This window comes from Emys orbicularis, chromosome 9 (assembly GCF_028017835.1).
Source record: "Emys orbicularis isolate rEmyOrb1 chromosome 9, rEmyOrb1.hap1, whole genome shotgun sequence".
NCBI lineage: Eukaryota > Metazoa > Chordata > Testudines > Emydidae > Emys > Emys orbicularis.
This window is the reverse complement of record NC_088691.1, coordinates 74562489-74575025: the sequence shown is the minus strand read 5'-3', so window position 1 is coordinate 74575025 and position 12537 is coordinate 74562489. Positions and strand designations below refer to the sequence as shown.

General features: G+C 36.3%; 1 protein-coding gene across 7 annotated transcripts in view; it reads right to left on the bottom strand.

Moving 5' to 3' along the window:
• Window positions 1-12537, bottom strand: part of TRPC1 (transient receptor potential cation channel subfamily C member 1) — a 35884-nt gene that overhangs the window by 16062 nt on the left and 7285 nt on the right. For 3 of the 7 annotated variants that reach the window (XM_065410443.1, XM_065410444.1, XM_065410446.1), the window contains 4 exons: window positions 12125-12327; window positions 8492-8623; window positions 5739-5934; window positions 3962-4298 (listed from right to left, as the gene is read on the bottom strand). The exons of 2 other annotated variants lie outside the window; for them this stretch is intronic. In XM_065410443.1, the coding sequence (XP_065266515.1) occupies window positions 3962-4298; window positions 5739-5934; window positions 8492-8623; window positions 12125-12327 (868 nt within the window). The remainder of the gene's footprint in view (window positions 1-3961; window positions 4299-5738; window positions 5935-8491; window positions 8624-12124; window positions 12328-12537) is intronic. 2 more of the 7 variants (XM_065410447.1, XM_065410445.1) reach the window with 2 other exon arrangements.

Sequence of the window (12537 nt, the reverse complement as noted above, 5' to 3'; positions counted from 1 at the left end):
AGTGCAATCTCTTTATCATGAAAGTTGAATTTACAAATGTAGAATTATGTCCAAAAAACCTGCATTCAAAAATAAAACAATGTAAAATTTTAGAGCCTGCAAGTCCACTCAGTCCTACTTCAGCCAATCGCTCAGGCGTTCACATGGCACTGCTGTAGCCAACGCTGCAAGATATTTACGTGCCAGATGCGCTAAAGAATCCCTTCATGCTTCAACCACCATTCCAGAGGACATGTTAATGACAGGTTCTGCTTGGTAACGATCCAAAACAGAGCGGACCGACGCATGTCCATTTTTATTATCTGAGTCAGATGCCACCAGCAGAAGGTTGATTTTCTTTTTTGGGGGCTTGGGTTCTGTAGTTTCCGTATTGGAGTGTTGCTCTTTTAAAGTCTTCTGAAAGCATGCTCCACACCTCGTTCCTCTAAGATTCTGGATGGCACTTCAGATTCTTAAACCTTGGGTTGAGTGCTGTAGATTTTTTTTGTTACATAACTGCACTCAAAAACAAAACAATGCAAAACTTTAGAGCCTATAAGTCCACTCAGTCCTACTTATAGTTCAGCCAATCACTAAGACAAATAAGTTTGTTTATATTTACAGGAGATAATGCTGCCCACTTCTTATTTACAATGTCCCCAGAAAGTGAGAACAGGCATTCGCATGGGACTTTTATAGCCGGCATTGCAAGGTATTTACGTGCCAGATATGCTAAACATTTGTATGCCCCTTCATGCTTCGGCCACCATTTCCAAAGGACATGCTTCCATGCTGATGACGCTCGTTAAAAAAATAATGCATTAATTAAATTTGTGACTGAACTCCTTAGGGGAGAATTGTATGTCTCCGGCTCTATTTTACTCGCATTCTGCCATATATTTCATGTTATAGCAGTCTCGGATAATGACTCAGCACATGTTCATTTTAAGAACACATTTGCGGCAGATTTGACAAAATACAAAGAAGGTACCAATGTGAGATTTCTAAAGATAGCTACAGCACTCGACCCAAAGTTTAAGAATCTGAAGTGGTTTCCAAAATCTGAGAGGAACGAGGTCTGGAGCATGCTTTCAAAAGTCTTAAAAGAGCAACACTCCGATGAGGAAGCTACAGAACCCGAACCACCAAAAAGGAAAGTCAACCTTCTGCTCGTGGCATCTGACTCTGATGATGAAAATGAACGTGCGTCGGACCACACTGCTCTGGACTGTTATTGAGCAGAACCTGTCATCAGCATGGATGCATGTCCATGATGGTTTAAGCATGAAGGAACATATGAATCTTTAGCGCATTCGGTATGTAAGTATCTTGCAACGCTGGCTACAACAGTGCCATGAGAACACCTGTTCTCACTTTCAGGTGACATTGTGAACAAGAAGCAGGCAGCATTATCTCCTTCAAATGTAAACAAACTTATTTGTCTAAGCGATTGGCAGAACAAGAAATAGGACTGAGTGGACTCGTAGGTTCTAAAGTTTTACATCGTTTTATTTTTGAATGCAGTTTTTTTTGTACATCACTCTACATTTGTAAGTTCAACTTTCATGATAAAGAGATTACACTACAGTACTTGTATTAGGTGAATTGAAAAATACTATTTCTTTTGTTTTTTTACAGTGTAAATATATGTAATAAAAATAAATATAAAGTGAGCACTGTACACTTTGTATTCTGTGTTATAATTGAAATGAATATACACCTCTACCTCGATATAACGCGGTCCTTGGGAACCAAAAAATCAAAAAAACCGCGTTATAGGTGAAACCGCATTATATCGAACTTGTTTTGATCCACCGGAGTGCGCAGCCCCGCCCCCCCAGAGCACTGCTTTACCGCCTTATATCCAAATTCGTGTTATATCGGGTCGCGTTATATCGGGGTAGAGGTGTATTTGAAAATGTAGGAAACATTCAAAACTATTTAAATAAATGGTATTCCATTATTGTTTAACAGTGCGATTAATCGCGATTAATTTTTTTAATCGCTTGACAGGGCTAATACATACCTAAACTATCACCAATCCACAATGTGATATTACTTGCTGGTACTTTTGAGTAAATACAGTTTAAAAAATGCTTATGAATTATTTAACAGTTTTTAGATTTCTAGACATTCAACAAAGTATATATTTTTAAAAGTAATAGAATCAATTTAGACACAAACAGTAAACTTTGCAACACTAGTATTTTACAAACTTCCAATCAAACAAATGAGGATATAGATTACGTCTGTCTATAGTCTTAAGTATTAACATATGTTAAGGCTGTTAGAATTTGGTTCTCAAAGTCCTAGAGATTTCAACTTTAAAAGAAAACCATTAAAAGGGCTGACAAATTCATAAAACAGAACAGTGAAAGTTTTGGGACCTACTCTACTCAAAAGCAGTATCTGTGCTCCCTCTACTGGTTTTGCACCAACCACAATTAACTTGCAAATATGCTTCTCTGGGATGTGTTGATATTATCAATGATATTGGTATATAAAAAGGAAGTACATATAATGGAGACAAATTTAAAATACCATTAGAAAACAAAAGGAGAAAAAGGAAAATCAATGATTTTCAGATACCAAATAAGAGGATTTTACATAAAAGACTAAAATCAAATATTTTTCTTCTTAAGCCATTTTCCAGTTCTGCAGTGGCTCTACCTTTTATCTGAAATTGAACTAAAAATCAAACATAGCAGAACTGGAAATGCAAGGCCAAGTTACCAATCTTTTTCTATACTGTCACACAGGAAACTGGGTTCAATTGGTGGTCTCCTCCTCCCTGGATTGTAGGGGACTAGACTGCTGCGGAGGTTTCCTATTTAAAACTTAGAAGGAAGAGATTTTGCACTGCTCAGCAGCAAACACTTGGACCAAATTCCATCCTTTTTTTTTTTTTTTTTTTTTTTTAAAGCTGCATCAATAAAGGGCCTTGAGTAGGGAAAATATAGGTAAATCCTCATGGCTCCAGAGATCCACAACTCATACAGTAACAAAATCAATTTGAAATAGAAGAAAACACGGTATAGGAGTTGATTGAGCTGAAATAAATACATATTTATTCCAAGAATCTGTAAGTATTTCAACCCAGATAAATTTTATCAACTTGCATAAAGTGCATGAAAAGTTTTAACTGAATGTGTTTTTCCAAGAAGCTTAATATGATCTTTTAAGTTACATTTTCTCTACCTTTTGAAACTTTTAACTACCAATACTGAAATTCTATCAAACATCAGCCTAATTTCAAACCTTGCCCCAAGTCACGAGAGAACCAAGATCACTTTAAAAATTCCAAACGAAAGCTACATTTTTGTAAAAAAAAAAGAGAAAAAGAAAAGCAGGACTTAGCAGAAATTAAACAGCTGCTTTGTAGGTGGCTGACCAAAAAAAACCTATTGGCTCACAATGGCTGAACAGCCGACATAACAAACAAAACGACCCAATCATGAAAAGGGTGTTGAAAATTAAGATGAACTCTGAACTCTTAATTTTCAATTTGGCATCAATGAAAAAAATCACTAGCAATCTCTCACTATCTCTTATGGAGGGAGTAACTAATCATATCAGGAACACATGTGCTTACTTTTTTTGTCATTATTTAAAATAGTCCCACAACTTAGTTAAAATACATAGTTCTCACATTATCATCTTAATATCCCAAACCATATCACACATGATCATTCTTGCCTGAGACAGCAGCACTCTACCAAACCTTCCAAAATAGCATTCCTGGTCACTCCCTCTGGCAGGGAGCTCTATGAAATGTTACTTTCTTTGACTACTAAGAATTGCTACAACATTAGATCATAAGTATGTCACTTCCTTCACCCTTTATCCTCCAGCCAGCCAAGGGATGCCAAGCATTGATTGGAATTCTCATTTCCTACAGAGTAGCACACAACATTATTGCTGGATCAATGAAATGGCCAATGTCAGAACCTTTTGTCTAACTTTTTACCCATCTGATACTTACCAATAAGCCATATTATCAGAAGATAGTCTATTCTCTCAAGTGCTGGCCCCATTGTATTCTTCTTATCCTCATTGTAGACCAGTGAATACAAGTTAAGTAATAGCAGGAATGTGAAATATGAAGCTCCATGAATAATAAACTTCATAAAAGGAGTGTGAATTATTCGACCTACTCGAGATTTAGGGGCTAATAAGTAACAGAGAGACAGAACTGGCCAAAAGATGCCAACTGTCAAAACAGTCAAAATCTTCTTACACGTGTGCTTGCGTCGGTAGCCTGCCATTTGTCCAAACCACACAGTGTTGAGAAACTGCTGGCAGTTAGACTGGGCAACAAACTGGGGAAAAAAACAAGCCCTGATTAAGGTAACCATTATTAAAAATCTATACTCAAGCCATTATAAGTCAGTTATAGATCATACGGTATTACACATTTTCTGCTAAGCAAGTAGAAATAATTATCTTGAAAGAATAATTTTTAAATGTTACTTTTTAAAATGTTAATATGGAGACAAAAGGAAAATATTAGTAAGATAATCACAAATTTGAAATATTTTCACCTCCTTTCCCACCCACAAGTTTAGAACATGGATTCCACAGCACTAGTTTTTTTTATGGATATCAAGAATAGATCTCTTGAGAGGCCAGGATAACAGTAAGATTAAGAATGATTTAACTGTTTCTTTTTTTTTTTTATCATTTAGAAAACTGTTATACAGACCTAAAAGCCATGCCATTTTCCAAAACCTGCTGCTTCCTATGGGACTAATTCTGTGAGGTACTATGTGCCCCCAAAGTTCACTAACATCATTGTGTTGTGCATTGTGATGTCTTTGCCATTAACAGGAATTAAGGACCCTCAATGCCTTACAGAATCAGGGCTAAAATGACCAAGTAATCCTATACCAGTCAGATCTACCTTTTATTTTTTATGGCTCTAATTCGGCAAAGAACTTAAGCTGTCACTTAAAGTTAACCTTGTTTTTAAAGTGCTTTGCTAAATCAGGGCCCACACAAGCAGGAACTTTCAGTCTGAAATATTATGTAGATCAACGGATTTAAATAAAAATTCTGTTAGAAAAGTACGTGTCAGAAACTGTTTGTATTTCAGTACAGTTTGAAGTTTAATTTCAAGATGAATAGAAAAAATAATTCCTCCTTCACAACCATAATAGTTCAGAAAGCCTATCATGAAAAATTCCCACTATAACAAACCTGCCAGCAATAAAATATTTATTTATGAGGGAGGGAGAGAGGGATGGATGGATCTTTTCTCATACCACACAGGAAAAAAAGATGCTATATTTCATCTAATCACAGTGGTAAAAAAGGTATGATCAAAAACTGAAGTGCATCTGAAATACTTTTTGTATGTTTGCTTAACAGTTATCTGTGACACATAATAGTCCAGTCTCTTGTGGGTTGTAATACTTTGGTCTAATTGTTGGGTTCAGGGTGCGAGTGCTGGGTGATGGTGGTGGCGGCATCTGATATACAGGAGGTCAGATCAGATTATTTGGTGTCCCTTCTGGCCTTAAACTCTATGACACTGTGGCTGTAAGTATGGCAAATTCACTCACTGTAGATAGTTTTGGGGTTGTTTTTTTTATACGACCTGTCAAATTTTTCTTACTTTGCCTATCTGTAAATTTTGATTGCCGTTGAAGGAAATATTGTTTAATCAGTTTGTGTGTGTACAGTGAAATCTATATTTACCGACAAAAAACTAATCCTTTCAAGCCTATCTATAATAAATTAATAGAGAAAGACCGAAATACCTCCTTTTGGTTATACTTGATAGCAAGTTTTAGGCGACTCAAATTCATCCTCTCTTCTAACAATCCTCGTTTGTCCACATGCTCATCACTAGCTGTATGGTTTAGGATAACTTCCAGCTCCCGTGAGTTCCGTGCCTGTGCAAGTAAATCTTTAGCAAAGGTTTTGCATTGCTGGGCTAGTTCCTCATAATCATTTCTAGAAAATACAAAAGTAGCAGATATTAATGTATCTCTGACTCAGACTTCAATATACACATTAATTATATCTCTTAATTGGGGGGATGGAAAGTTATGCTTAACAAAACTGAGTTATATGAATCTGTTATATAAAATTAGGGCACAACAGCACTTTCTAAATTCACAGTGAAGTCAGATCTATGCAAGTTTCCAGTGTGACAATGTACTTCAATTCTGTGTGCACCATCCTTTGTATCCTAATCTTACGGATCTATGGAGGTGAAATTACTAAACAGAGCTGTAGTCTAATAATATTTGCCTTCTTTTTTCTTGTAACTTAAGAGTTTCAATCTCCACAGGTTAAAATGTACACTTCCCAGTCTCCCTCACAAAAATTTACTAACAGTCACAATCTTCTTACGATAGTTCACGGCATGGGAAAAGGTTGACCATTTCTTATGTACGGTAATTTCTTATCTTATGATAATTCACAGCATGGGAAAAAGTTGACCATTTCTTATGTAGGAATTTTTTTAAATCCCACCAGTTCACAGTTAAGTCTATTTGTTGGAACTGATTTATTAAATTCATAGAATTATAGATACAGAAAAAAAAAAATCACACTTTCCGCTGGGCTCACCAGGGAATGTGATATACTTCAATACAAGTTATCTTCACGTTTTTAAATTGGTTCCATTTGTATCCTTGTTCAAAGATTTCACTTTTTTCCTTCAACCATTTTATTTTTTAAAAATTGTGACTAAGATACAACCACTGCATTTTTGTTGCAATACAGATACAGAGACTCAAGACTGTGTGCTCAGATAAGCATTTCTGAAGAGAATTAGGAAGAGCCATGTGACTCATGCAACAATTCAAATGTAAAGCTTAACCTCTTTTTACTACAGAATAACTTTTACAAAATTTCTGATGCGGTTATGACTAGCCATTCCAATGCATGAAAGATTTTTTTTTTTTAATTACTTGAACTTTTTTTTTTAAATGTACCTAATAATGGTAAATAAGTAGTTTTTTTCAGAGCAGCCTTGTATTTTAAAAATACACTGATGTGTTTAAAATAGTGGTTTAATGTATTATCCTTATAAAAAGGAGTGTTTCTAAAGAGATCTCCATTTACAACAGAAAGCAAAAATTAGATACAACTTAATCTATTATATCAGAAATATACTCCTACTACTGGTCACAACATACACTGGAGGTTGTATTATTGAAGCAGATCTCACAGCAGAATAGAGTATTAAGATATTGGGGCTGTAACTTCAGTATGAAAAGCAGTGTCAGGGCAGAGCCTAAACTTGTTTAATCAGCTAAGACTACTACAATATTAAAAATAATATTGTGATTTTTTGGTGTGTCTTGATTTTTTAACTTCCACCTCCTCCCACAGATAGGCAATTAGCATCGCCAACTCTCCCAAATGTATAGTAAGGTGATTTTGGCCGCTGCTGCAGGAGTTCTCAGTTCCACATTTTCCTGCCCCCTCCCAATGCCAAATCAATTCTGTCCCCCAAGTTCCCACATCATATCAATTCTGTGCCCCCCATCTCAGATCTGCTCCTCCTGCAGCTCCAGGAGGTCTTCAGGGTCTTCACAGTTTTTCCTTATTAGAATAAGCCTGTGCTTTAAGTCTTAATGGTCTTATAAACTAACATCTAACAGCAGTTCTTTAGCTTGCATCATTTTATTCCCTTCTCTTTACAAAAGGCTAAATCCAACCTCTATATGAATACTTTAAATAGAAGTGGTAATTAACAGTTGCCAAATATTTTGAAATTTTTAACAAGAAAAAAGCCTGCTTAGTTTAACATAAAATCATGTGGCTTGTTGGTTTATAATATAGACATGGTGGTTTTGGTATCAAAGATTTATTTATTTATTTTTACATTTTAGTGTTCATATAGAGTAAGCAAAGAGAAAAAAAAACAAACCTGTTCAGACTCCGTGTGGATAAGTGCTGTATAGTGTGTACATGAACCCCAATCCTGACTTGCAGAATTCCTTGTTATGTTAGTCCTGGCAAATTACACAATATGTTTGAGATATGAGTAAGCTAGAAATTGTGTGGGCTAGGAACTAAGTGTTGTGGTGTCCAACTAGTTTTTAATAACAATTCACTTCAAATTTCAACTCAGATCTGGGGAGGTGAAAAGCTGATGACACTAAACACACTCAAGTGTGGATCAAATGATTAAGGCTATGTGTACACTAGAGAGCTTACAGTGGCATCGATGTACCGATGAAGCTGCGCCGCTGTAAAATCTCTCATGGAATATTTAAACCTCTGAGCGACATAAATTTTGCTGACATAAATGGTAGTTTAAACATTGCCAAAACTTTTTCATTTTGCCATACTGAGGCTGACACTGCTCAGCAATGTGTTCGAAATGTGTTTGATTATTCATCAGTCTTAATTCATTCCCCACCATTATTCTCAATCTGATTTTTTTAAATAGCTAACTACAGTGCTAAACAAACAAAAAAAACCCACAAAAACATGAGCTATGTGGAAAACAAAATAGAGATAAAAGTAAGTTTGTATTTCTTTTCATTCCTACCTGAATTCAACTTCGACAAGACTTAGCTCTTTTAAGTCTGCACTAAGTTCAAAAGCTCTCAGGATTGGATCCTCCTCTGTCAACATTATTAAGGCAGGACTGGCCAAACAACGATAGATGTCAAGACGAAATCTGAGACGAAAGGTTCAGAGTAAGGCAACTTCTTAAGATGAAGCAGCTTCATTTGATTAGCATTTGCAAATCACAATATGTCTTGAAATCTCAGAAAAGCTAAAACTAATTTAAAGAGAGATTACAGCCATAAAATCGGGGGTAGGGGTTCATAAATCTCACTAGGTAGGGTGCTCGCATCTACTTTGAAGTCAATTGCAAAAGGACAAAAGGAAATTAAAGTTCCATTTATACTCTCCCAGAGCATTTATGCCTACTGATTTTTATTTTTATTTTAGGCCTAAAGACAACAAACTGGGTCACTTAGAGTTTTGAAGTGAGAAGCATTTAATGTGATGTGTCAAAGGAGGAAAAGATTTTGAGTCCAATTCTGTAGTCCTTCTTATATGCAGAACTCCCACTATTTTAAATGGAGTTTATATCATAGAAGGGCTGCAACACTGGCTCGCTCTCTTCTCCTCACTGCTATTCCAACCACAGTCAGTACAGCAGCAGAAGACATCAGTTAAAGTAATGCTTGTTCCAATCAGACAACAGGACTGGTAAATGACATGAATTTCAAAGGTGCACGGTCACATAGCATTAATCATGACCCACAGAAAGAAAGTCAAAAGGAATGTATTAAATAGGGCAGAGGCCTCAACTTTATTAAATGAATCTCAAAGCAATGGAGAACAGGAAGCAAAATGCCTCTATTTGGGTCCAGTATGGTAAAACTGTTGACAGTAACCAAGAGGGAAGGAAGACAACATCCTTATACCCCACCCTTGTTCGTGAGATGAGAGTACTCACTAGTGTGACTTAGCTTGTATGAGATTTAAGACCACCCTCATTCCAAACCAACCCAGGTTGATGCCAGTAGCCTCCTGGGTTCCATGCTCAATTTTTTACCCCAAGAGCATGTTGCCCATTCAGTCTAAATGCACTGGACACCAGCTGCAAGTTGCAACAAAGTTTTGGGTTTGTTTTTCCCTCCCTTTTAACTACCTTACCTAACTAGCCAGAACTCTGGGTTGCTATGAGGAAGGTTAAAAAAAAAAAAAAGACATGATCCTATCTTGTGTGGTGGGGGAAGGATCAGGAAATACTCTTCATCTATGTAATGACCAGTAATTCTCATCCTGCTAATATCAGATTGTTGTAGTATGTAAAATAAGTATGAACTTTAAAGGAAAATTAATGGGCTGTAAGTACAATAAAAATAAACTTCATAATCCGTTGCATAAACATAGTCCAAGAAAGATTTTAGTTACCAAGATTTCCATCAAAGATCTCTAAAAAGCAATGTAAAAATTATTTTGGAAACTAGAAGGATAAATTCCAATTTAAAAATATCTGTTGTTAATGGATCAAAAATCAATTTTTAACTATTTCCATTAGACAAGGAAATAAGTGTTTCACTTAAATGCAAAACAGATCAGCTAGAGAGGATGTAAACCTAGTTAAAAACTTTTTTAAAGACTAGAATATAAAATTAGTAAAAGTCTTTCCAACTCATGCTCTGCAACTGAGAATTTTAGGTTCCATCAACACTACAACTTTTACTTATTATATTGAACTAAACAGCAACCAGCAAAACGTTTAAAAAATAAATCACATGCTAATTTGTCATAAGATTTCAAAAGGTCAGAGCTTTGAGGAGAATTTGCTCCACTGTGCTCTAGTCTTGAGTGTCATGAGAACGATAACGGAAAAAAAAAAATCTGTAAATGCGGTAATTTATAGTTAATACAATAGCTCTCTTAAATTATCATCACAATTAGAGTTTTACCTCATGTAATCCACATTGTATCTGCAAAGGAAGTGTCAGCAATTTCTATAACGTCAGAATACCGAAGTCCAGAGAAAGTAGCAAATGTAGGTGTGTTAATCTCATTTACAGCACTGCTTTTCCCTTTGCAAAATGTATATGTAATTTCACAGTTCCAAAACATGTGCATCATACTTCCCACACCACCTTTACACTTCCACTCTGGAACAAAGTTGTCAAGTCAAATCTCAATAGTTCATTTCAGTTTCAGCTACATGTAACTATCTTAGGTATTTCTAAGGGCAGGTCCACACTGGGGCGGGGGATCGATATAGGAAACGCAACTTCAGCTACGAGAATAGCGTAGCTGAAGTCGACATTTCCTATATCGAACTAAATTTACTTACTTCGGGTCCACGCGGCGCAGGCAGGCTCCCCCGTCGACAGCGCTTCCTCCTCTCGGCGAGCAGGAGTTCCGCAGTCGACGGGGGAGCGCTTCTGGGATCGATCTATCGCGTCCAGATGAGACGCGATAAATCGATCCCAGAAGATCGATCTCTACCCGCCGAATTGGGCGGGTAGTGTGGACCAGCCCTTAGGTTACGTCTACGCTTTTGTCAGTCAGGGGTGTGAGAAGAGAAAAAAAAAAAAAAAAAAAAAAAAAAACACCCCACCCCGTCTGACAAAAGCAACAGTGTGGACACTGCCGACATAGCTATCGTCGCTGATTGGGGTGGTTTAATTATGCGGTCATGAGAGAGCTCTCCTGCCAGCACAGAACAGCTACACAGGAGAGCTTACAGTAGCACAGCTGCAGCAGTAGAGCTGTATCACTGTAAGGTCCATAGCGTAGACATTGCCTAAATCACTGATGTCTTGGGGTAGATTCTGATATTCTTACTTATACTGAAGTCAATGGGAATACTCGTGGAGTAAGGTACTACCCAATGTGGGTAAGGGTATCAGAATATTGCCCTTGGTATTTGAATGCCAATACCAGTGCTTTCAATTTAGTTTTGAGCCATTTAGACACACAAGAGTTGCTCAAAATGTAAGACTGTAGCTACGGTCCACTTATACTACCTTTATGTGTGTGGGAATTATTCCATAAACGCCTCAAATATCTAATCATTTCCAGTCTTGAAGTATTTTGTTGAGTTTAATAAATAAAATTTGTGGTTTGAGTTAGCAAACTGCTTTTCCATTTGCACCCTTACATCATAATTACATAAAATGTAAAATACAAAATTCCATTTAATTTTACAAGTTTGGAATTTTAGTTCTCCATTTTCCAAAGTAAATTCCGATAATCTGTTGTTTTCTTAGGCTTACAACCCTCCTTCTAGCATAAATTACAATTATTGAAAGAAATTAGGTAACTTACTATATATGAATTTTTCTCTTTTTTCTTCATGAAATTAGTTAATAAAAATACTTTATTTTTATTTGCAAATTTTATTTCTATGGCTCCCGCACCCAAAAATCCCCAACACCTCACAAAAAGACATATTTAAAACAAATCTGAATAAACACCTTCAGATCATAGAGGGAAACTGAAGGAAATCCCACTGACCTCCACTAAGGCATACAAGCTCAATCTATCCCCTAATAAACATATAAGATAAAATACACCGCTAAACCCCAACTTAAAGAGAGACATGTCAAACCTGACTCTGAATGATGCCATAGATATATGTAGTTAGGTATACCTTGAGGATTTTTTGTTATTACCAAGATCTGATATTTCTGACCTGGAGTGCCGTAGGCTATCTTTTTTGTTCTTTGCCGTGCACAAGGTGCATTCACAGCCAACAGCGTGAGGTTTGGGTAGAGATATATCCTGTTTTAACAGCATAGTAAGGATCTCATAGTTGTTACGATGAGCAGCTAGAATGACAGGTGCTACATCCATAGTCGTTGAGTACTCTGGGTTCTGAATACGCTCCATAAGTTTCTGAAATAACATTTAGACAAGTGTTTTAGATTATCACATGCAACTTTATTAAAACGTTTATCTATAAATTAGTGTACAACATGATTGATCAACATAGGCCACAGTGAACTTTTGATTAAAATATTCCCCCCACCAATAATCTTGATTTCACAAATTTGTAAGCTATCTAAATACTGGAAATTGCCTGCCTTCTACAGATACAATTACACT